The sequence below is a fragment of the Ruditapes philippinarum genome, unplaced genomic scaffold (assembly GCF_026571515.1).
Source record: "Ruditapes philippinarum isolate M1 unplaced genomic scaffold, ASM2657151v2 ctg183_1_1_1_1, whole genome shotgun sequence".
NCBI classification, from domain to species: Eukaryota; Metazoa; Mollusca; class Bivalvia; order Venerida; family Veneridae; genus Ruditapes; species Ruditapes philippinarum.
The window spans coordinates 159334-185979 of record NW_026859131.1 but is presented as its reverse complement, the minus strand read 5'-3'; the positions used below and the strand labels follow the sequence as shown (position 1 = coordinate 185979).

Here is a 26646-nt window from a genome sequence, read left to right as displayed (position 1 = left end):
TATTTGGCATGTAGCTTTTCCAAGCTGATCTCTGCAAAATTTATATAAATTATGCCCCAGGGGTCAAAATTTTAGGTCATTTAGTTTATATAGGATTGTATAGTAAAAATAAACATTTTAAAAGGCTTTTTCCTCAGAATCTGCAATACCTGAAGTTTAGATATGTGGCATGTTGTATTTTATGCCACCACAGCATCTGTGATGGCATATAGCAATTCATGTGTGTGTGTGTGTGTGCTTGCGTGCGTTATATACATTATATAGTGAACTTAACAAATCTTCTTGTGAAAAACCACTAGTCCAATTTCAACCAAACTCGGCAGGATTGTTCCTTGTGTGAAGAGCTTTCCAATTTTTTCAAAGAATTTGATTCCATGCAGAAATCTGGTTGCAATGGCAACCAAAAGGAATGATAAGAATAAATTTAAAAAATCTTCTTGTAAAGACCCACACAGCATAGAGCTTAGATATTTTGCATAAGGCATTGTCAGTAGACCTCTATCAAGATTGTTCAAATTATAGCCCTGGGGTTAAAATTGGCCCCACTCTGGGAGTCATTGATTTTCACTATGTACATATAGTAAAAAATTAAAATTTGACTTGTCTGAAGGTACAAGGCTTAGAGCTTTGATGTTTGGTATATGATATCATCTATAGGTCCTCTACAAAAGTTCTTCATATTTTGCCCCTAGTATCAAAATTGACCCAGCCCAGGGGGTCATAGGTTTTCCTTATGTGTATATAATAAAAACTTTTAAAAAAATTCTTCTCGGAATTGACAAAGGCTAAGGGTTAGATATTTGTCATGAAACATTGTGTAGTGGACCTCTACCAAGATTGTTCAAATTATTGCCCTTGGGGTCAAAATTGGCTCTGCCCTTGGAAAAAATCTTTTTGTTGTGAAAGGAAACAACTTACATTGGAATGTGTAATACATTATGCATTTTTAGCTCACCTGTCACAAAGTGACATGGTGAGCTTTTGTGATCGCTTTTCGTCCGGCGTCCATCCGTAATCTTTTACTTTAAACAACATCTCCTCATAAACCGCTAAGCCAATTTCAAAGCAGAACTTTGGTTGCCATGGCAACTGAAAAAAAAACGTTAAAATATCTTCTTTTAGAAAATTGAAAGAGCTAGAGCCGGGGGGGTCATTGATTTTCCTTATTTGTATATAGTAAAAACTTAAAAATCTTCTTACAGCTAGAGCTTAGATATTTATCATTAAACATCTTCAAATGGGTGTCTACCAAGTTTGTTCAAATAAAAGCCCCTGGGTTAAAATTGGCCCTGCCCCGGGGGCCTATATACAGGTTGTTTTGATGATTTCTAGGTCAGGTTAGAATATGGGTCATTTCTGGTCAAAAACTAGGTCACAGGAACTAAAAATAGAAAAATCTTGTTAACACTCCAGTGGCTGTAGTTTTGAACCAAATATTCTTGAAATTAATGACGAAGGTTTCTTTTGATGATTTCTAGGTCAAGTTCGAATATGGGCCATCTCTAGTCAAAAACTATGTCACAGGAGCTAAAAATATAAACATCTTGTTAACACGAGTTTTGATCAAAATATTCTGGAAATTGGCCAGGAAAATTGTTTTGATGATTTCTAGGTCAAGTTTGAATATGGGTTGTCTCTTGTTAAAATCTTAGGTCACAGGAGCTAAAAATAGAAAAATCTTGTTATACATAAGAAACCTAAAAAACTAAAAAAGAATAGATATATGGAATGTTAACTTAAAGCACGAAAAAATGCATAGTGCACAAAATAATCTTGAAAATTATCTATGCACTGTATTGATTTGCATTGTCCCAAAAATGTTTGTACTTTACATTATAAAATCTTGCACATAGTTCTGAGTATGTAATAATGACAGTAATAACATTGCAAAAAATATGTTGATTATATCATAGGTATACCTGGCTACAAGCAGTATGCATGAAATGTTGAGTTGTGAGTTAGATAGACTTGGCATACACCCAGTCAACCAGGACATGCTAACCAAATGGGACCAACAGGCTTCCAATAAAATACAGTTACCAGGTAGACATTTTCATATCCTTTATCAAATATGCTTTTATTAATCCTTTCAAAGGAACAGGGGTATATTGTTTTTGCAAATGTCAGTCAGTAGGTGTTATGGCTAGACCATTTTGTTTCAGCCCAATAACTAGAGAAACTTTTGACCCATAGCCTTCAAACTTCATAGGATGATCATTCCCATTCTGATGTTTTTGGGTCCCATGCATGAAGGTCAAAGTCACAGTGACCTTAAATGTGAAAAATATTTCCAACCAATATCTAGAGGACCTTTTGACATACAGCCTTCAAAATTTAAAAGGAAGATCACCTCATTGGAAAGAAGGCTTCTATTGTTTTAGGGCTCCAGTGCTGGAATGTCCAGGTTGGCCTTCAAACTTCATAGAATGATCATCCTCTTGAGTTGAAGACTAGTGCTGGTGTGTTTTTGTCAAGGTCATAGTGGCCTTGATTTGGAAAGGCATTTCTGCTCAAGAACTAGAGAGCCATATGATCCACAGCCTTCAAACTTCATATGAGTAAAAGACCCATATCGCTTTTGGGTGATGATGATTGAGGATCAAGGTCACAGTGAGCTTGAAAGTGAAAATTATTAACTTGCCAATAACTTGCCAACCAATTACAGTCATAGCCTTTAAACTTCATAGGATCATCACTGCCATTGATTCAAAGACCTTTATTATACCCCCAAAACAAAGTTTAGGCGGGGTATATACATGTAGGAGTCACCTGGTGGTCAGTCGGACAAGCGGTCTGTTGCATTTTCCTTGTCCAGAACATAACTTGAAGACTAATGGTTGGAATTCAATACAACTTCATACAATGGTCAAGCACAATTAGAGGAAGTGCAGTGTACAAATACCATAACTCTATTTTGACTACAGAGTTATTGCCCTTTGATAGTTTTCCTTGTCAGAAGCATAATTTGAAAAGTACTGGCTGGAATTCAAAACAACTTCATACAATGGTCAAGCACAATAAGAGGAAGTGCACAAGAACCATAACTCCATTTTGACTAATAACAGTCATTGTCCTATGGTACTTTTCCTTGTCCGGAGCATAACTTGAAAACTAATGCTTGGAATTCAATGCAACTTCATACAATGGTCAAGCGCAATAAGAGGAGTGCAGTGCACAAGAACCATAACTCTTTCCAGAGTAATTATATAGTGATTGCTCTTTGCAACTTTTCCTTGTCGCAGAGCATAACATGAAAGCTACTGGTTTGAATTCAATACAAGTTCGTACAATGGTCATGTATAATAAAGAGGAAGCGCAGTGCACAGGAACCCTTACTCTTTCTTGACTCATTTTAGAGTTATTGCCCTTTATTACTTTTTATTGTCCAGTGCATAACTTGAAAATAAATGTTTGGAATTCAATGCAACTTCATACAATGGTCAAGCGCAGTGAGATGACGTGCAATGCACAAGATTCATAACTCTACATAGTTATTGCCCTTTGTTACTTTTGCTTGTCCGATGCATATCTTAAAAACTGGTGATGATAATTCAATACAACTTCATACAATGGTCAAGCGCAATGAAGGAAATGCAGTGTACAATAACCATAACTTCATCTTTAGTATTTGCAGAGTTATTGCCCTTTGTTCCTTCTCCTTGTCCGGTGCATAACTAAAAAACTTATGTTTGGAATTCAAGCCAACATCTCGGCCAAAACCAATGACTGCTTAATAACCAATCTTAACAGTAATGGCGGTCCCCTTTTAAAGTTGTTCAAATAGTTTCAGTCTGCTGACTAAGTTGGTAACGGGGCCAGAAATGAAGTTTCAAAATTGCAAATTAAAAAAAATTCTTGTCTGAAAGTACAAGGCCCAGAGCTTTGATATTTGGTATATAATATCATTTATCGGTCCTCTACGAAAGTTTTATCCATAGGTTTTCCTTATATGTATATAGTAAAAACTTTTTAGAAAATCTTCTCTGAAATGACAAAGGCTAGAGCTAAGATATTTAGCATGAAACATCGTCTAGTGGACCTATTGTCGATCAATTTTGTTCAAATTTTGCCACTTGTGTTAAAAAATTGCCTCATATGTCAAAATTGGCTCCACCCTAGCGTCATTGATTTTTCATTATGTACATATAGTAAAAACTTAAAAAATCCTTCGCTGAAATGATAAAAGTTAGAGGTAAGATATTTAGCATGAATATTGTTAGTTGACCGCTACCAAGTTTGTTCAAATTATAGCCCTGTGGTCAAAATTTTTCCTACCCTTGGGGCATAGATTATTATTACGAACATGATTAGACAATGGAACCTGTCTAATCCGAACTAAAGTTCCAATATGGGTCTTCTCTGGTCAAAAACTCGGTCACAGGAGCAAAAATAGAAAAATCTTTTTAACACTCTAGTGGCAACTGTTTTGATCCAAATATCCTGGAAATTGGTCTGAAAATTTATTTTGATGATTTCTATGTCAAATTTGAATATTGGTCACCTGGGGTCAAAAACTAGATCACACTGCCCAAATATGGAAAAACCTTGTTAATACTCTAACGGTAACATTTTTGACTCAATTGTCATCAAACTTGGTCAGGATACTTATCTAATTAATTGCTTGGAGGAGTTCGAACATGGGTCTACTCTGATGTAAAACTAGGTCACAGGAGCTAAAAATGGAAAAATCTTATGAACTCTCTAGTGGCTTTTGTTGTTATATAAATATCATGGAAATTGGTCTACAAGTTTGTTTTGATGGTTTTTAGCTCGACATTTTTTGAAAAAAAAGTAGAGGTATTCTTATAGTCCTGGCGGCATTGCCGTTGCCGTCTGCAAACTTGTACCTCTATTGGTTTCATATATTGATACATTGGTTTCATATATTGATACATTGGTTTCATATATTGAAAAATGAATTAATATATTGATAATTCGGTTTCACATAAGGGCATCTGGTTCCATACATGGCTACTTTGGTACCATATATTGAAGAATTGGAATCATATATTGAGAAAATCAATTTATATATTGCTAACTCGGTTTTATACACTGACAGTATGGTTTCATATATTGTAACTGTAGATTAATATAATGGATTCCGGTTAAATAAGAAGGTGTTTTCATTTCATATATAGTCAAAGTGAACTTATATACATGTATTATCCAAATGGTTACATAAATTGAAAAAGAACAATATCAGACAGCCATGGCTTTCCATATTGAACTGTCAAAAGACCAGCGTGCTTCACTGATTGCATACTGCACATTTTCTAAATAAGGAAATATTTGAATTTAACGTCACATTCACTTAAAATGGGCTGGACAGGCAAAACTTATCGTTATATATGTAGGAGTTGTATGTCATAATTTAAGCTATTGACTCGTACTGACCATTAACAAAAACATATTTAAAAAATAAGTTCATCTCGACCTTTACCTTTGATCAAAAATGGGCATGGTCAGTAGGACACATCAAGGTTAATCTACTCACAAAGTTTAAAAATAATCAGTCAAATAATAATTGATTTCATGAAAAAGTGTATGCATTGAAATAACAGAACCCAGTGACCTCGGCCTTTGACTTGTTGACATGAAAATAGGCTATTTTGGTTCCATATAATGAAAATTGCTATCATAGAATGTAACATCAACTTATATACTGCTTCTTTGGTTCCATACATTAATAAAATGGTTTCATATTTTGTAAAAATGAATTAACATATTGATAATTCGGTTTCATATCAGGACATCTGGTTCCATACATGGCTACTTTGGTAACATATATTGAAGAATTGGAATCATATATTGAGAAAATCAACTTATATATTGCTAACTCGGTTTCATACACTGACAGTATGGTTTCATATATTGTTACTGTGGATTAATATAATGGATTCCGGTTAAATAAGAAAGTGTTTTCAATTCATATATAGTCAAAGTGAACTTATATATTATCCATATGGTTACATAAATTGAAAAAGAACAATATCAGACAGCCATGGCTTTCCATAGAAAGACATTTTTCAGTGAACTGGTCAAATTTTTAGAACATATTCTGATCAAGTTGTACATTGCAAACATATCTGATATAAATATGAGTAAAACATCCAGTTATAGTGTAACAGATGAAAAATGCCTCAAAGAGTGGTAAATTCTTTGTGAAATATCTGAAAAAGGGTCATTTTGGTAACTTTTCAATTCAAAAAAAAATTCACAATTAGGATTTTTTTTTTCACAATTGTTACGTTACCTAACCCATTCACAATTTAAGGGAAAAAATCCCTGCACTAACATTTTGAAGTTTTACATTATCACAATTAGGGTTAATAGAGGTACACACATTCGTGTCTGGACTGTAACTTTGTCATGCATTGAAGGATTTTAAAATAACTTGGCATAAATGTCAACCGCATCAAGATGATGTGTCACAAACAAGAATCACTTCACTACCTCAAAGGTCAAGGTCATACATTTTGAAGTTTCACTTTATATCACAATTAGATTTTATGGATACATAAGTATACATTTGTGTCTGGACTGTTACTTTGTCATGCATCAAAGAATTTTAAAAAACTTAGCACAAATGTCAACCACATTAAGACGACATGTCGCAGCTAAGGCTCATGTCCATCAGTCTGTCCGTGTGTCGCCACTTACACAACAATCGTGTCAAAACTGTAACTTTGTCATGCATTGAGGTGTCCAATATTTGTCTGGAGCATGAGATATGCATTACATATAACTTCTACATTATTGGGGGATTTTAATGTAACTTGACACAAATGTTCACAATTTTGAGACATATTGAGCACATCCAGGTTCTTACTACCAAAGTCACGGTCACATGGAGAGGTCAAAGTTTGTGTACGGAGACCATTTAGTCATCATTATTTGATGGATTGTAACAGAAATGATAACTATCATGACTACAAGTGTGACACAATTCATGTAATTATGTCACCCAAAATTTTTTTGAGACATATTGTTTTACCCTTCGTCATCTGACTGTCTGTCCGTCCACATTTAGCTTGTCTGGCCTTCATAGGTCAAACTACTGGTGGGATTTCAACAAAATTTTACAAGAGTGATCAGTACCATCCCTAGTTGTGCACAATACTGGCACATTCTGCTTGGCTGCACAAAATGCCGCCAGAACTAAAAATAGAAAAATCTTGTCTGGCCTTCACAGGGATTTCAACCAATCTATACAGGAGTGATCAATGCCATCCCTAGTTGTGCACATCACCGGCAAGTTTGGCTTCCCTGCACAAAATGGCCACCAGAGCTAAAAATAGAAAAATCTTGTCCACCCTTCACAGGTCAAACTCTTGCTGGGGTTTCAACCAAACTTAACAGGAGTGATCAGTACTGTCCCTAGTTATCCCCCGCCGATGGAATCGGGAGGGGGATATAGTTTTGGCGTTGTCCGTCCGTCCATCCGTCCGTCCGAATTTCGTTTCTGGAGTAGTTCTCTGCCACTACTGGCTGGAATTCAACAAAACTTTATGGGAACCTTTAATACCAAGAGGAGATGCGCATATCCTCGCCTTGTTAGGGTCAGACACTTTAACTCAGAGTTATGGCCCTTGATTAGTTATGCAGTATGCATATAGAGTAAATATCGTTCATATAGAGGAAAAATCGTTTCCGCGCTACTTCTCTGCAACTACTGGCTGGAATTCAGTGAAACTTTGTTGGAACCTTCAATACCAAGAGGAGATGCGCATATTGTCCCCTTGTTCGGGTCAGACATTTTAACTTTGAGTTATGGCCCTTTGATAACTTATGCAGTATACAACCAGAGCAATAATCGTTTCTGCGCTACTTCTCTGCTTGAATTCAACAAAACTTTATGGGAACCTTTAATACCAAGAGGAGATGCGCATATCCTCGCCTTGTTAGGGTCAGACACTTTAACTCAGAGTTATGGCCCTTGATTAGTTATGCAGTATGCATTATTATTATAATAGAGCAAAAATCATTTCCGCCCTACTACTCTGCAACTACTGGCTGGAATTCAACAAAACTTTATGGGAACCTTCAATACCAAGAGGAGATGCGCATATCATTACCTTGTTTGGGTCAGACACTTTAACTCAGAGTTATGGCTCTTGATTAGTTATGCAGTATGCATATAGAGCTAAAATCGTTTCCGCGCTACTTCTCTGCAACTACTGGTTGGAATTCAACAAAACTTTATGGGAACCTTCAGTACCAAGAGAAGATGCGTATATCATTGCCTTGTTGGGGTCAGACATTTTAACTCAGAGTTATGGCCCTTGATTAGTTATGCAGTATGCATATAGAAAAATATTTGTTTCTGCGCTACTTCTCTGCAACTACTGGCTGGAATTCAGTGAAACTTTATGGGAACCTTCAATACCAAGAGGAGATGCGCATATCGTCACCTTGTTCGGGTCAAACATTTTAACTTTGAGTTATGGCCCTTGATAAATTATGCAGTTTACAACCAGAGCAATAATCGTTTCCGTGCTACTTCTCTGTAACTACTGGCTGGAATTCAATGAAACTTTATGGGATATGAAGAGGAGATGTGCATATAGTCAGACACATATAACTCAGATTTATGGCCCTTGATTAGTTATGCAGTATGCATACATCTCATTGGCATTTCCAGATATTACTATTTAACACAGAGTTATGGCTCTGTTATTGCCCTGAATATTTATCAAGTTCAAAGAATATTACTGTTTATGCCATGATAAATATATAAATAAAGCCTTATGTCTTCAGTTGTTGTGTTAGTAATAACCTGTACTTGGCGGGGGATATAAATTTAACGAATTTGCTTGTTGTGCACAATACCGGCATGTTCTGCTTGGCTGTACAAAATGGCTGCCAGAACTAAAAATAGAAAAATCTTGTTTGGCTTTGACAGGTCAAACTACTGGTGGGATTGTAACCAACCTTTACAGGAGTATTCAGTACCATCCCTAGTTGTGCACATCACATGCACGTTCTGCTTGGCTGCACAAAATGCCGCCAGAACTGAAAATAGAAAAATCTTGTCCAGCCTTCACGGGTCAAAGAGATTTCAACCAAACTGTACAGGAGTGATCAATACAATCCCTAGTTAAGCACATCACCGGCACATTTGGTTTCCCTGCACAAAATGGCCACCAGACCTAAAAATAGAAAAATCTTGTCAGCCTTCACAGGTCAAACTCTTGGTGGGATTTGAACCAAACTTTACAGAAGTGATCAGTACCGTCCTTAGTTGTGCACAATACCGGCACGTTCTGCTTGGCTGCACAAAATGGCCGCCAGAGCTTAAAATATAAAAATCTTGTTCGGCATTCACAGGTCAAAGAGATTTCAACCAAACTTTACAGGAGTGATCAGTACCAATGCCTAGTTGTGCACATCACCGGCACGTTCGGCTTCCCTTCACAAAATGGCAGCCAGTGCTAAAAATAAGAAAATCTTGTCCAGCCTTCACAGGTCAAACTACTGGTGGGATTTCAATGAAACTTTACATGAGTCACCATACATAGTTTTGGGACACATATGCTTTGTGACAAAAATCCTTCTAGTTTAGGTTCATATCTGCAAGGTCATATCAAGTTTAGGTTCATATCACTAGAGATGATAAAATATCCAGATATTTTCAAGAAATTGCCCAGTGCATATCTCCTATATGCATACTGTCAAAATGTCTTATGTGACCCTACAGGGGACTTTCTTAAGAAGGTCACATAAGACAGGGAGTCACTTAATACAGGTTTACAGTAAAACATCCAAACACTATTAAAAAGTTAAATAATACTAATACAGCATATACATTTAGTGTTAAAACATTTATTTATGATAAGAGCAGTAAAAGTGTGTACAAGTGTTAAAATTTTACACATGTAAAATGCTATTGAATATTTGATTGTAAAATTGATAATTAAAAATTAATGTTTATATATTTAATAAAATTATTAAAATGTCAGAATTATATTGTTTCTTTACCGTGTTAAAAATTTATACATGTACAATGTTATTGATATTTAAAATTCATGATGCATGTCTCCGACGTTTAGAATTCAATAAAACATTATTTTCAAAGTTGAAATTACTTCCAATTTACGTTTACAAAGGTTTTGGATTTGTGTTTTTCCAACACAAAGTTCTTCTGCCACTTTATACGCCGGTATTCCTTTATCCAATTTTTGTAAGGCTTCATATTTCTGTTGAAGATCTAAAACAATACATATTTTCTTTCTTTCCGACATTTTTTTCAACAAAACAGGAAGTAGGAACAGAGTTATCTTTCATAACATAGTAGCTAAAAACAGTAATTAGCCCGTTCTGTACTGTTCAAATCACGGTCACTAGTCACGTAACACGGTGAGTCTTTTAATACAGTGCAACTTTATAGCCAAAATCGTTGGGCGGACCCAAATAGGGTCACATAAGACAGGAAGTCGCTGAATACAGTGGGTCACTATGGCAGTTTTGACTGTATCTATAATGCCCACATCTCTGTCGAAAGCTTTTGTGAGAGGTGTATTTTGAGACAATGTTACCCTTCTTGTTGTTTCCCTTGTATTGTCACTGAATATGCGTTTGACTGTATTACTTCCCTTCCTGTAGAAAGCTCTAGAGAGTCCATTGTTTTCTATTTCAGATTTCATCCTAGACCCTGGAGATGTTAGTAGTTTATCTCCATGGCAACTACATTTGATCAGAGGTCATACATTTCCTCATCATGTTTTACGTATATGGTACAGTCATTTTGATATTGCCATGGATACAACAAGTGTGGAGGACATGTATAAAACATTATGTCTTTTGCATGCTGGAAGACAGTCACAGGTGGAATTGCCACAAGTAGGTCTATTATACAAATAACTATTTTTGACTTGATTATACAAAGTATATGAAGAGCTGTCCTATTCACTCTGGCGTCAGCGTCCAGATTTAAGATATAAAGTTTTGGTGTAGCAAAATATTTTTACTATAAAAATATCCTGGAAATTGGTTAGAAAGGTTGTTTCGATGATTTCTGTGGCAATTTCAATGTTCTCTTATACAGTGTAACTTCCGAAAACCGAACACCCATGGGACTTGTCAAAAAGTTCGGATTTCAGAGGTTTCCGGAATTCAGAGGTTTATGATAATGTGGACAAGACTAAGCCACTAAATGTCACTATATGTCAAGGAAGATGTAGCCATTACTGTAATATCATATATAATAGTCTTTTAATCAAGATAAAGATGTGAATGAAAAGAATACATTTTTATCTTACCTGCAAATGCTTTTGAATTTTTATCAGTTTGTAGAAATGTTACTTCATCGGGAATTTTTTTTTTCATGGTAACCTTAAAAATTTAATTTCATGCAGAACTCTTTAAAAAAAACTTAAAATATTTTCTTTTGGAAAACCTAAAAAGCTTGAGCTTAGATATTTGGCATCAAACATATTCTAATGGGTGTTTATCATGTTTGTTCAAATAAAAGCCCTTGGGTCAAAATTGGCCCCGCTCCAGGAAGTCATTGATTATCCTTATATGTATATAGTAAAAACAAAAATCTTCCTTTAAACAAATCCAAATAGCTAGAGCATAGATATTAGGCATGAAACATCTTCTAATGGGTGTGTCTACCGAATTTGTTCAAATAAAAATCCTTGGGTCAAAATTGCCTCCACCCCAACCCCCACCCCCCGGGAGTGTCATTGATTTTCTCATATGTATAATATAGTAAATATACCTAAAGGGCTAGAGCCTAGGTATTAAGCTTAAAACATCTAATTTGTGTCTACAAAATTTGATCAAATAATAGACCTTGGGTCAAAATTGACCCTGCCCATGGGGATCATTGATTTTCCTTATAGGTACACATCTTTTGGAACTCTTGTTTTTCCATAGCAATAGCAACCACTAAAGTTTTTACACATGCACTGTTTCGGATACAAATATGAACTGTTGTTTTCCCTTAGCAATAGCAACCAGTAAAGTTTTTTCATGTGCACTATTTCAGATATACAAATATGATCTTTGTGATATCAGTTTAAGATTTAGATTTTATATCTGCTTTTGTTTATAGTTTACAATATTACTTGTTTTGGTTCAAATATCGTGGAAATCGGTCAAAAAGGTTGTTGAGATGATTTCTAGGGCAAGGTCGAATTTAGGTTATCTGGGTGAAAAAGTAGGTCATACAGCCCAAATAACCATAACACTTCAGAGGCTACTGTTTTTATCCAAATATCCTGGTAATTGGTCAGAAAGATTGTTTGTATGATATCTAGCTCAAGTTCAAATATATTCGTCTGTGGTAAAAAACTAGGTCACACAGCCCAAATATGGGAGAACCTTGTTTAAACTGTAGAGGATACTGATTTGGTCCAAATATCCTGGAAATTAGTCAGAAATGTTGTTAATATGGTTTCTAGGTCATGTTTGAATATGGGTCATCTTGGGTCAAAAACTAGGTCACACAACAATGTTTATATGCTTGAGGTAATATTTTTCTCCCAAATATCCTAAAACCAATTGTCAGAAAGTTTGTTTTGATGATTTCTAGCTCAACTTTGAACATGTGTCATTCATGATCAAAATCTATAGTTCACATAGACCAAAAATAGAAATATGGCAAAAAAGGCATATATGGAAAAACCTTACTAACATTTGCACGATTTCAGCTGCAGATATGAATGTTATGATATCAGTTTAAGTTTATGCATTATGCCTGCCTGTCATTCATTGTAAACAGTATTATTTCAGAGCCTCACAGGTAAGCGATAAAAGGGTCATCATGACCCTCTTGTTTCAGTTATGATGAGTTTTATATTTTAGAAGCAGTGAGCAAACAAGTGTTTGTGTAGATTGTGGATGAATCTCAATTTAGACACTTCATCTGTCAGTATATCCTCTACTGTTTATTGGATAAAAGAATTTGAAGAAATATCATTAATTAAAGATGATAAAAATTGCAAGCGTTTTACACGAGCATTCCTCATATCTTATTTTCAGATTCTTATACAAGTTTGTACAGACCTGACATTATGTATGTTATCATTGATGATGTCAGAAACACCAACAGCCATGTCACATCTTCTACAGGCCATTGGCAACTTACATGAGGCAGGACATGTGCATGTGATGCAAGGCATTCTTAGACTCTTTCTGCCTCAGGGTGATTATCTTTGACATTTTGTATTCTTATGTAAACTGAACTAACTTAAACTGTGAAAAGAGGTTTTCCCAAGAGCACTATTATAGTTTGATTATGTTATTTGCTAGCAGCTTGTTAATAGGTTTATAGTAGTTCTCTTACAGGCTGCCTTACATTATGTTTTTTAGCCCCCTACCAGTTTAACTGGAGGGGACTATAGATTTATCCTCCATCCGTCTGTCTGTTTGCATGCAGAGGAGTTAAGGTGGTTGAGATGTGTGTCCAGAAATTCGCTAGACACTCCTGCATTATGGCAATGTTCAATATAGAAATAAAAAGAAAATCTACTTCCGTTTCTACTGTTTAGTGTTGTATTTTCACTCACCTGCCACAGAGTGACATGGTGAGTTTTTGTGATGGCAGTTTGTCTGGATGTTCCTTGGGTGATCACCTTTGAAAATTGTTCAAAGAATTGAATTCCATGCAGGACTCTGGTTGCGTTGGCAACGGAAAGAAAAAACTATAAAAATTTCTTTTATAAAACCCAAAGAGCTAGAGCTTAGCATAAAACATCTTCTAATGGGTGTTTACCAAGTTTGTTAAAATAATATCCCTTGAGTCAAAATTTGCTCATCCCAGTGGTTCATCGATGCATGCATGTAGGGAAAAAAATCTGAAAAAGCCAAAGAGCTAGATCATAGATATTTTGCAATAAGCATCTTCAAGTGGTTTTCAAATTTGTTCGAATAAAAGCCCTGGGGTCAAAATTGGCCCCTCCCAAAGGGGTCATTGATTTTCCTTATACGAGGGATGATCAAAAATAAACCGGACTGTGACTTGCAATTGAAGAATTTTCATCCTGTCACTTATTGTTATATATCACACTTTATCGGAAAACAATTCCTGTAAACTGATACTATATCTAACCTGATAACGCAAAAAGCTTGTCCGTAACAGCGAATTCAAAAACCATGGTAACGCTCACCCGGCGCAGTGCGTAAATTCGCCTTGACATCAGGCGCTTTATGCTGCGTGTATTTTACAATATGGCACATTTAGATTTCAAAATACGCAAAAACGTCATGTACCATATCTTTGACGTTGTCAGTAAAAATGACTTCATTTAAACCATATTTATATTTACAATCACAATTCAAACGTCACATGTTAATGAAATACTCGCATTAAAACTATGTGGTCGGAATGTCTCAAAAATTGATCAATAGGAAACATTTGTCAAATGTAAGACGAGAAAGTGTTTAAAACGTAGAAAAAAATTATGGCTATCAAAGGAAAAGTTCCAGAATATCACATCATATTTTTTGATTAGCTTAAAGGATTAAGAAAGGATAATAGAGAAATAGAAAACAAGTAAGGGAGAGACAGAAAAAAGACATTTTCAAAGACGTTGGTGACGTCAATCGCTCTACTGTTTATTGGATAAAAGAATTTGAAGAAATATCATTAATTAAAGATGATAAAAATTGCAAGCGTTTTACACGAGCATTCCTCATATCTTATTTTTCAGATTCTTATACAAGTTTGTACAGACCTGACATTATGTATGTTATCATTGATGATGTCAGAAACACCAACAGCCATGTCACATCTTCTACAGGCCATTGGCAACTTACATGAGGCAGGACATGTGCATGTGATGCAAGGCATTCTTAGACTCTTTCTGCCTCAGGGTGATTATCTTTGACATTTTGTATTCTTATGTAAACTGAACTAACTTAAACTGTGAAAAGAGGTTTTCCCAAGAGCACTATTATAGTTTGATTATGTTATTTGCTAGCAGCTTGTTAATAGGTTTATAGTAGTTCTCTTACAGGCTGCCTTACATTATGTTTTTTAGCCCCCTACCAGTTTAACTGGAGGGGACTATAGATTTATCCTCCATCCGATCTAGTTTGCATGCAGAGGATTAAGTGTTGAATGTTGTCCAGAATTCGCTAGAACACTCTGATTATGCACATGTCAATATAGAATAAAATGAAATCTACTTCGTTCTACTGTTATGTTAATTTTCACTCACCGCACGAGTGGACATGTGATTTTAATGTGATGGCAAGTTTGCCTGGATTCCTTGGTGATCACCTTGAAAATTGTCAAGATTGAAGTCCAATGCAGACTTGTTGCGTTGGCACGTAAAGAAAACTATAAAATTCTTTTATAACGCCAAGATGCTTGACTTGCATAAAACATCTCTAATGGTGTTTCAGTTTGTTAAAATAATATCTTTGAGTCATATTTGCTCATCCAGTGTTCAGTCGGATCATGCATGTAGGGAAATTAATCTGAAAGCAAGAGCTAGATCATAGATATTTTGCAATAAGCATCTTCAAGTGGTTTTCAAATTTGTTCGAATAAAAGCCCTGGGGTCAAAATTGGCCCCTCCCAAAGGGGTCATTGATTTTCCTTATATGTATATAGTAAATACAAAGTATTCATCTAAAAAAAGTCAAAGGGCTAGAGCTTAGATATTTAGTATGAAACATCTTCTAGTGGGTGTCTACCAAGTTTGTTCAAATAAAAGCCCTAGGATCAAAATTGGCCCGTCCGAGGGAGTCATTGATTTTCCTTATATTTATATAGTAAAAGCAATTCTTCTTCTATCATACTTTAAAGTCTTTAGCTTAGGTATTTGGTATGAAGAATTGTTTGGTTGACCTGTACAAACATTGTTCAGATTATAGCCTTCAGGTAAAAATTACCCTGCCGAGGGGCAACATAGATTTTACTTTATATGTATGTAGTAAAAACTTGAAAAAGAAATTGTCTACAAGAGGTAAAGCGTAGTTTCCATAGCAACCAGTGACTTCATAGCAGTCATGGACATTGTATAGCAAACTATAAATTTTCATAGCAACCAGAAAATATTAACTTTCTATAGCAACAAGTGAATCTACTATTGAATTTCATAGCAGGCACTGACTTCCAAGGATTTTGTATAGCAAACAGTGACAACTTATGGAATTGTTGTTTTTCCTTAGCAATAGCAACCAGTAAAGTTTATTTATACATGTGCACTATTTCAGATACAAAAATGAACTTTGTGATATCAGTTTAAGATTTAGATTTTATATCTGCTTTCATTTATAGTTAACAGTATTACTTGTTCCTTGTCATAGAGAATATTTATACCCCCACCACAAAATGTGGGGGGGTGGGCTGTTATGGATTTGCTTTGTCGTGTCGGTCGGTCTGTCCGTCTCCATTATCTTGTCCGCTCTATAAATCCTATACCAATTGAAGGATTTTCTTCAAACTTTGCTCAAATGTTCACCTCAACAAGAGGATGTGCAGAACCCATGTTACCTATGTGTCAGCTCAAGGTCAAGGTCACAATTGAAGGTCAAATATCAAACAATCAAATATTAGACAGAATGTCGTGTCCGCTCTGTAAGTCCTTCACTAATTGAAAGATTTTCTTCAATCTTGGCTCAAATGTTCACCTCAGCAAGTTTATGTGCAGAACCCATGTTACCCTTTTGCCAGCTTAAGGTCAAGGTCACACTTGAAGGTCAAAAATTAACTTAGAAAATATTCTTAAATTTTAACATGTATTTTAATATTTCTGAAACTAGAAAAGGTACTTGCTTGAAACTTTAAATACAGTGGAACCTGTCTAATCCGAACTCGTCTGGACCAGAAGAAAAGTTTTCACACAGGTTTCCGGATTAGAAGGTTTTTTTACATGTTTGTTCATGTAATTGGCAGATTTGTTTAAGGAAAGAAAACGGGAATGCATTTGAAATTGCAATATAAGTATTTTTTTTTTTTTTTTAATCTCTTACCGTTCATTTTAATACATGTGAATACAAAAATAAATAAATAAATAAAAATAAATAAACAAAAATGTTTTGTCCTCAAGAGTAAGTTTACCTACGATGTTAAACAGGAGGCTGAGACATGATCAAATATTTGTACCAGCATTTATCAATTGTTGTTCACTCTTATCCGATTCAGCGATTATCCGAATTCATTGACAGTTTCCATTAATTTGCGTTACTTAAGCATGTGTCATTTATGCATTACAAAAGATTAAAAAGATATTTCTATTGCATTTTATCAAAATATTTATTGAAGGTGACGAAAAACAATCAATTAAGTGATAAGAGTAGATATCAAATCAAGCTAAGTGTAATTTTCACACCTTCGCAGATCATACGTTTCACCCATTAATCAAGCAAAAGTTTGGTGTATGTTTACACCTGCCAGATGTGCGATTATTTGTTATTTTGAATGTAGGTGTGATATTTAGGAAAATCTGTTCGGATCCGAGAGGTTAATTTTATAGTAAAATTAGAACAAAAATTGAAAAAATCGTCCGGAATTCGGAGTAGACGGGTTCCGGATCCGAAAGGTTTTTTATTATTGAAAATAGAACGAATAAAATCGGGACCGGACACTTCGTTCGGATAAGACAGGATTCCGGATTAGAAGGGTTCGGATTAGCAAGGCTCCACTGTATATATGAAGTGTCACAATTAAGATATGCAGGTCAAGTTTCATAACTCTGTTTTGCATTTTGACAAAGTTACGCCCCTTTTTAAGTCTTCAAATTTACACACAATCATATATTAGACAATATGTTGTGTCTGCTCTATAAGTCCTTTACTAATGGAAGAATTTTCCTCAAACTTTACTCAAATGTTCACCTCAACAAGGTTATGTGCAGAACCCATGTTACCTTTGTGCCAGCTTAAGGTCACATTTGAAGGTCAAAAATTGACTTAGAAAATGTTCTTAAATTTTAACATGTACTTAAATATTTCTGAAACTAGCACAGCTATTTGTTTGAAACTGAAAAAATATATGAGGTGACACAAGTAAGATATGCAGGTCAAGTTTCATAACTCTGTTTTCATTTTTACAAAGTTATGCCCCTTTTTAAGTCTTTAAATTTACATACAATCAATACTAGACAATATGTCGTGTCTGCTCTATAAATTCTATACTAATGGAAACTTGACTCAAATGTTCACCCCAACTGGGCAATGTGCAGAACCTATCTTACCCTTGTGCCAGCTTAAGGTCAAGGCCACACTTGAAAGTCAAAAATTGACTTAGAAAATGTTCTGAAATTTTTACATGTACAAGAATATTTCTAAAATTAGAACAGATAATCATTTGAAACTTCAAATATATATGAAGTGTTGCAAGTAAGATATGCAGGTCAAGTTTCATAACTAAAAAAAGTGGAGGGGATAATTTTGTATTGTATATATTGTACAAAGTTAAGTCCATTTTTATGTCTTTAAATTTATTTACTATAATATTTCTTAAACCAGAACATATATTTACTTGAAACTTAAAATTTATTTGAATGGTTACAAGCTAGCTCAGATGACGAAAATTCTACAATTCCATTGAATTATGACACAAGTTATGCCCCTTTTAGGCTTAGAAAATGTTCTGATATAACCATTAATACTGAAAGACATTTTCTAGTTTTATGAAAAATTAATCCTTTCATAGAATTTTCTAAATTTTTTGTATGATGAGTAAAATTTAATGAAGAATTTAAAAATAAAAAGAAAAATATATGTTGACGTGTTGGATTTCTTGTAAAATGGCAGTTTCCATGGTAACCGTATATCTAAAAACTGTCAAAATAGCCTAACTGTGTTATAACAAATAGAAAATGTATAAGATAGCTTAAAACACACAACGAGCATTGTTTTATGCAAAGATAATCTTATCTAATGATTCTGTATGAAACAAATGATAATCTGAACATATTTCTTTAAAAAATGAGTTTTCCATGTTCCTCAACCGAACAAAAAATGAGAAAAATAAACATGAATTCTGAGAATAATTAGAGATATTGAAAAAAGTGTTTCATAGGATTTTCTAATTTTTTTGTATGTTGTGTAAAATTTAATGACAAATTCAAAAAGAAAAATATATGTTGGCGTGTTGGATTTTTTGAAAAATGGCAGTTTCCATGGTAACCGTATATCTCAAAATTGTCAAAATAGCCAAACTGTGTTATAATAATGTATAAAATAGCTTATTACACTCACAATAAACATAATTTTATACAAAGCTTGCTTTATCTTAGGGTTCTGTATAAAACAAACGATAATTGGAACATATTTCTTTAAAAAATAAGTTTTCATGCTTTTTAACTAAACAAAGAATGAGAAAAATAAACATGAATTCTGTAAAAAAAATTAAAGCTATCAAGAAATTTCTATCATAGAATTTTCTACATTATTGATATATCAAGTAACATTTGATGGTGGATTCAAAAATAGAAATAAAATATATATGTTGACGTGTTAGTTTTTTGTGAACGGGCAGTTTCCATGGTTACCGCATATGCCAACTGTCAAAATTACCACGCTTTCTTAAAAAATATCAGTGTTATACTAAATGTATTGTCAAATATACAACAAAAACATGTTGTAATAAAAATTTCTTTTTCTTTTGATGTTATATTAAGTAAATGATACTGAATATCTTTTTAAAACGTATCTAGGGCCATATTATTTTTTTCACTCTACTAACATACCCGAACAGTAAGCAAGTATTCAGAAATTTACAAAGAAAATAAGGAAATTCGGATCATTTCTTAGATATTAATTTTGTTTTTTTATTCAACACTTTTAAAATATATAATTTTAAACTTCTTTGCCCAGTTGTCTGCCAGTAATCAAGTCGCGACGCACTTTCGTCACTATACCACAAGTGGGTGGGGTAACGCGCGCAGAATTATCATCAATGCTGTCATACTAATGCTTGGAGAAATCCTTTATGTGATGTTGTCTAAACAACCTCTTATTCTTTTGAACCGATCTCCTTTTAAACATTTAGAAATATCTATTCTGTATTATTTACTCATTATTTGCTTATAGCCGAAATTTAAACACTTATCCGAATACTATTCAACTTGACCTTCATTTAAAGAGTAATTATTCCGTGATTATCGTTCTTGGAAGCGCATAACGATGCGCGCAGAAAACTACCGAAAACGTCTTTAAATATTTCTGAAACTAGAACAAATATTCACTTGAAACTATATAATATATGAAGGGTCACAAGTAAGCTTAGTATGCCAAGTTTTTCCACTCTTAATTACATTTTGACATAATTATGCTATTTTCTTAACTTCACAGCTTTTGTTTGTTTTAGTACATTGGGAAAATGAAAGGTTATTTGTAACTGTTTCGAACATGATTTGACAATATATATTTATACTATTACCTGTACAATTAGAGATAATTTCTTTTTATGTATATGTATTTGTGCCACTAAAGTTATTCCCTTAACCACCTTTCTAAGTGGTCTTCTGTCTAGGACATTGGTGGGGGTATGAATCGCATTTAGCGATAGTTCTAGTTATATTCAGGTGAGCGATATTAGGGCCATGGTGGCCCTCTTTTTCATTGATTTGCAATCTTGTTTATTTCTTGGAAAATATATACATGTCACAGCTAACAATGAATACAAAGCATTACATATATTTTTCTAAACAGACTTATAATAGAAATCAGATTCTTATAAAATTCTTCTCTCATTTATGTATGCTCATTTCTATAAAATATTGTACTGACCATTTTTAGCTTGTCTGTTCTGAAGAAAATTCAAGCTACTGTGATCAGTGTGGTGTCATCGTTGTTGTTGTTGATGTTGTTTTCATTCAAAAACTTTAATGTAGCATATTTTTCACACATTTAATAAGTTTTTATCAACATGAAACTTAGAATACTTACTACGCATGACAATGTTCGGTTGTTAGGCAATGGGAATGATTCTCGAAGCAGTATTTTTGGAGTATTGCCACTTTTTAACTTACAATTTTAAACAGACAAGTTTTAACACTGAAGTGAAGTTGGTGTTCCCTTTGGTAACCTGAAATAAGGCCATTTTGTTTTTTTGCTGATAATACATTTTTTGATAATACAAATGTAGTCATTAGATTTTTCTATAATCAATTTCATATCACATCATAAATTTTATAATGCAAACACTTTCCAAATTTGATTTTTAAATATTTAAGAATTATGTTTTCAGCCACCAATCTCTCATCACAGTGAATTTCTAACAATTGGTTGCTGATACATGTATATGTTTTGTGCATGTTTTAAGTTTCCTATTTTATTTTTGTTTCTACGCAGGACCAAAGTATATTCTAAAGTTACAACAGGAAGTGACAGCAATGAGGGTGATGATTAGTATGGATACTCATTCCCATGTTGATGGAGCATCAAAAGTTCATACAATTAAACGCTACCTTTCTGAGCACAAAGATGAGAGTTTTATAAACACAAGCCATCTGAGATGTAGAGAACTTGATTGTCTGAGAGCATACTACTATGTGGCTATTCTTAACTTTCTGAAAGAGAGTTGCTTTATAGAGGAGGCAACAAAAGTAGGTGAACATAAAGAAGATTTAACGAAAGATGAGAGTGACAGATCTGCATGTGATACAGTAGGTAATATACCAGGAAACTTGACAAAATTTACTGTCCTTTCTAGTCTTGATGAAAATGCCAATGCAGATAGTGTGTTCAAGACAGAAGATATAGAAAATGCTAATGTAGAGCTAGAAGATAATATCAGAGTAGTACATAACAGGGAAAGAGAAGTGGAGGGGGGTGAAAGCACTGACAAGACATTTCCAAGAGTAGATAGCACTGAATGCAAAAATTTTAAACCAAAAAATGATAACAATACAGTTTTTGTAAAACCTAAAGAACAGCCAAAAGTTGAAAGCACAAATCTAAGTATTAAGCATACAAGATCGCAGGTGAGCCCAGTATTATATGTGAATCATTACTCTATCACAGTTGGACAATTGTCTCAGCTAGCTCAAGGTGTATTGTGGGATCTGCAAGCCAAAAGATATGCTTTAACAGAGACTTTAGGTTACATCCATAAAGCCATATCACAGTTGCTTTTGTCTAAGAACACTCAGCTTTCAGAAGCTGCAGAGTCCAATGTAAAAGAGAAAGAAAATGAAGAACAAGATTTAGGAGAAACCCAAGATGGCCACTCAGAAGAAACTTCTGAAAATGGGGCAAGTGCAGAATCAGTAGGTAAAAGAAAGAAATCAGATGGTGCAACAAATCCTGTGAAGAGTTGTGCAGACAATCATACAGTTCCAGAAGGTGCTGTTGCCATGACAACTGAAATATCTTCCAAACAAGACAATCAAATGAATACCAGCACAGTATTGAATACAGACACACATACATGTTTGCATCACCATAAACATGCAGATGATCACAGTGAGGGACATATGTGTCATACAATGTTAAGTCAGCATTTTGATCATATGTTGAATTTTCATGTGCCTCATGCTGGAGATGTTCCAGTGCATTGTGAAACAGAGACAGAACTGAAATGCAGTTTTTTTGAAGTGTGTTCATCTTGTGAAATGTTACACAAATCACGAAAAATTTTGTTTGAGGATGAACCCAGGTTTCAGACTCGGCCAGATGTTGGATTCAAAGACATGACAAACATCACAAATCCTGCCAAATATATCAATGTACCTGATGAGTGGTATGGTATGCCTGTCGACCAGAAATACTTTAAACGATACATAACTATGGCCATATTAAAAGATGAGCAAGAATATGTAATGGGAGAATTAAAGAGAGGTCCAGATAGTACACAGGTATATATAAAGACTTTCTTATTTGTTACATAGTTATTCATCATTCCCCACCAATAAGGGGATATTGAAATTGTTTTCCTGTTATTCTGTCTGAATTCATACACATGTTTCTTAGAATCAGTTTGTCCCAGTTGTAACGCATCATCATAATTGGATGATGTGTCTCACCTTAGACCCATGTCCCTGGATGAAAAGTTACATAATCAAACTTGGTGTATTTGTCAAAAATAGGTACAGCTGGAGTTTGTGTTGGGTCAGCAACTTCTGCATGCATGATTTCAAAATTAATTGGTAGACATGATCATCTAAAGTAGATGATGTATCCGGTGCAAGACTCCCCCGGTACATTGCTCAAAGGTCAAGGGATTAAACTAGCTGCTAAAAATTAAAAATTATATATGCTCATGTGATCAGAGATGATATATTCATATGGCCCAAGAAAACATTATCAAGTGATGACATGTAATATGCTCATGTGGCCTCAAATAATATGTGCATATAGTCACAGTGTGTTCATGTGGTCTCTAATAATATGCTCATGTGGTCAAATGTAATATTAATAATAAATATGCTCGTGTGGTCCTTGATACTATGCTTGTGTGATCTCAGATAATTTGCTCATGTGGTCCTTGATACTATGCTTGTGTGATCTTAGATAATTTGCTCATGTGGTCCTTGATACTATGCTTGTGTGATCTCAGATAATTTGCTCATGTGGTCCTTGATACTATGCTTGTGTGATCTTAGATAATTTGCTCATGTGGTCCTTGATACTATGCTTGTGTGATCTTAGATAATTTGCTCATGTGGTCCTTGATACTATGCTTGTGTGATCTCAGATAATTTGCTCATGAGGTCCTTGATACTATACTTTTGTGGTCTTAGATAATTTGTTCATGTGGTCCTTGATATTATACATATGTGGTCCTTGATATTTTGCTAATGTGGTCCTTGATATTTTACATATGTGGTCCTTGATATTTTGCTCATGTGGTCTCAAGATAATGATCTCAGATGGTGTGTCTTGATTATACATGTATACTCATATATACGAGGGGTTATCCAAAAATTCGTGGACTTTCTTTGTTGCGTAAAATTTATTTGAGATATTAATTTGAAATTCTTACACTGCTTAGAAGAATTAATAACAAATAAACACAGAAAAATTCATGTGAATAGCTTCTTACATTACAACAATATTTAATTTTACATAAACACATGTCGGCGACAGCGGCGCACTCCAAAAAATTATTGACGTCAACGTCATAATATTAACGTACAATTTGTGCTTCAACGTTACGCAGTCAATGACTGTTACTGCTTCTCAAAGTAATGTCCATTACTAATTTTTTTATGCCACTTTAACACTAATGATCGTGAAATATTCTTTTCTCTGTTCGTCTGCTGATTTTTATCAAATGTTTCTGTAGGTGTCATTTCAAAATTGCAATAAAAATTTATGATTGTTTATGATCATGCGATTTTCTAATTATCGCGTGTCCGTCATTTTCCCGTTGTAAACAATAAAGGCGTCTGGCGTTTCTAGCGATATCAACAAAAATAAAGGTAAATGACGTCCATAATTTTAAAGAATTACTTAAATGACATCATAGAAGAAACATGCGATGTTCAGCGGGTTTTCTACGTTATTTTTTTAGTTTTTTAGCAAGAAGTATACGATGACTTACAGCGCTTTTCTACCGTGCGCCGGGTGACGTGTATGTGCTTATTTAAAAGCAATATAAAATCATTATTTATTGACACAATTAACTGTTCCTTTCAAAATGTGTTGATAATATTCTACAATGTATGCTGATAAATTTTCATTACAATACACGTTGACGTTCAAGAGATATTTAAAAAGTCCACGAATTTTTGGATAACCCCTCGTACTTGTATATTATTTCATATATATGCTTGTATGGTTTAGATATAATGCTCACATGGTCCTTGATAATATGCCCATATGGTCTCAGTTAATCAGCTTATTATCCCCTGCTGATGGAATCGGGAGGGGGATATAGTTTTGGCGTTGTCCTTCCGTCCGTCCGAATTTCGTTTCCGGGCTAGTTCTCTCCAACTACTGACTGGAATTCAACAAAACTTTATGGGAATCATCAATACCAAGCGAAGATGCTCATATTATTGCCTTGTTGGGGTCAGACATTTTAACTCAGAGTTATTGCCCTTGATTAGTTATGCAGTATGCATATAGAAAAATATTTGTTTCCTCGCTACTTCTCTGCAACTACTGGCTGGAATTCATTGAAACTTTATTGGAACCTTCAATACCAAGAGGAGATTCGCATATTGTCGCCTTGTTCGGGTCAGACATTTTAACTAAGAGTTATGGCCCTTGATAACTTATGCAGTATATAACAAGAGCAATAATCTTTTCCATGCTACTTCTCTGTAACTACTGGCTGGAATTCAATGAAACTTTATGGGATACTAAGAGGAGATGTGCATATTGTCGCCTTGTTCCTGTCAGGTACTTATAACTCAGATTTATTGCCCTTGATTAGTTATGCAGTATGCATACATCTCATTGGCATTTCCAGATATTACTATTTAACACAGAGTTATGGCTCAGTTATTGCCCTGAATATTTATCAAGTTCAAAGAATATTACTGTTTATGCCATGATTAATATATAAATAAAGCCTTATGTCTTCAGTTGTTGTGTAAGTAATAACCTGTACTCGGCGGGGGATATAAATTCAACGAATGGGGTATACTGGAATCAGCTTGTCTGGCCGGCCGTCTGTTTTTCATTGTCCTCCCAATAACTTAAGATTCCTTTAACCCACAGTCTTCATATTTGGTAGTTAGATTGTTCATAAATAGTAGATGATCCCTATTGATTTTGAGTTCACTGGATCAAAGGTCAAGGTCACAGGGGCCTTGACTTCAAAAAGCTTGTCCGCAATATAACTTAAAATTCCTTTGACCCACAGTCTTTATATTTGGCATGGAGGTTAGTCATGATGAGTAGATGACCCCTATTGATTTTGAGGTCACTGGGTCAAAGGTCAAGGTCAATGGGTCCATGACTTAAAAAAGCTTGTCTACCCAATAACTTGAGATTCATTAGACCCACAGTCTTCATATTTGGCATGGAAGTTAGTCATGATAAGAAGATAACCCCTATTGATTTTTAGGTCACTGGGTCAAAGGTCACAGTGACCTGGACTGAAAAAAGCTTGTCCGCCCAATAACTTAAGATTCCTTTGACCCACGGTCTTCATATTTGGCATGGAGGATAGTCATGATGAGTAGATGACCCCTATTGATTTTGAGGTCACCAGGTCAATGGTCAAGGTCACAGGGGCCTTGATTTTAAAAAGCTTGTCTGCCCAATAACTTGAGATTCCTTTGACCCACAGTCTTCATATTTAGTGTGAAGGCTAGTCATGATGAGTAGATGACCCCTATTGATTTTGAGGTCACTGGGTCAAAGGTCAAGGTCACAGGGGCATTGACTAAAAAAAGCTTGTCTGCCCAATAACTTAAGATTCCTTTGACCCACAGTCTTCATATTAGGCATGGAGGTTAGTCATGATGAGTAGATAACCCCTATTGATTTTGAGGTCACTGGGTCATGGTCACAGGGGCCTTGAGTTCAAAAAGCTTGTCTGCCCAATAACTTAAGATTCCTTTGACCCACAGTCTTCATATTTGGTGTGGAGGTTAGTCATGATGAGTAGATGACCCCTATTGATTTTGAGGTCATTGGGTCAAAGTCATGGACCTGGATTGAAAAAAGCTTGTCCGCCCAATAACTTAAGATTCCTTTGACCCACAGTCTTCATATGTGGCGTGGAAGTTAGTCATGATGAGAAGATGACCCCTATTGATTTTGAGGTCACTTGGTCAAAGGTCG

General features: G+C 34.8%; 1 protein-coding gene across 1 annotated transcript in view; it reads left to right on the top strand.

Annotated features, from left to right (window-relative positions):
* LOC132755364 (uncharacterized) overlaps positions 1-26646 on the top strand; it is a 172098-nt gene that overhangs the window by 134281 nt on the left and 11171 nt on the right. Inside the window, exons 10-13 of the mRNA XM_060746236.1 lie at positions 1914-2043; positions 10637-10839; positions 12988-13150; positions 21259-22763. Of these exons, the coding sequence (XP_060602219.1) occupies positions 1914-2043; positions 10637-10839; positions 12988-13150; positions 21259-22763 (2001 nt within the window). The remainder of the gene's footprint in view (positions 1-1913; positions 2044-10636; positions 10840-12987; positions 13151-21258; positions 22764-26646) is intronic.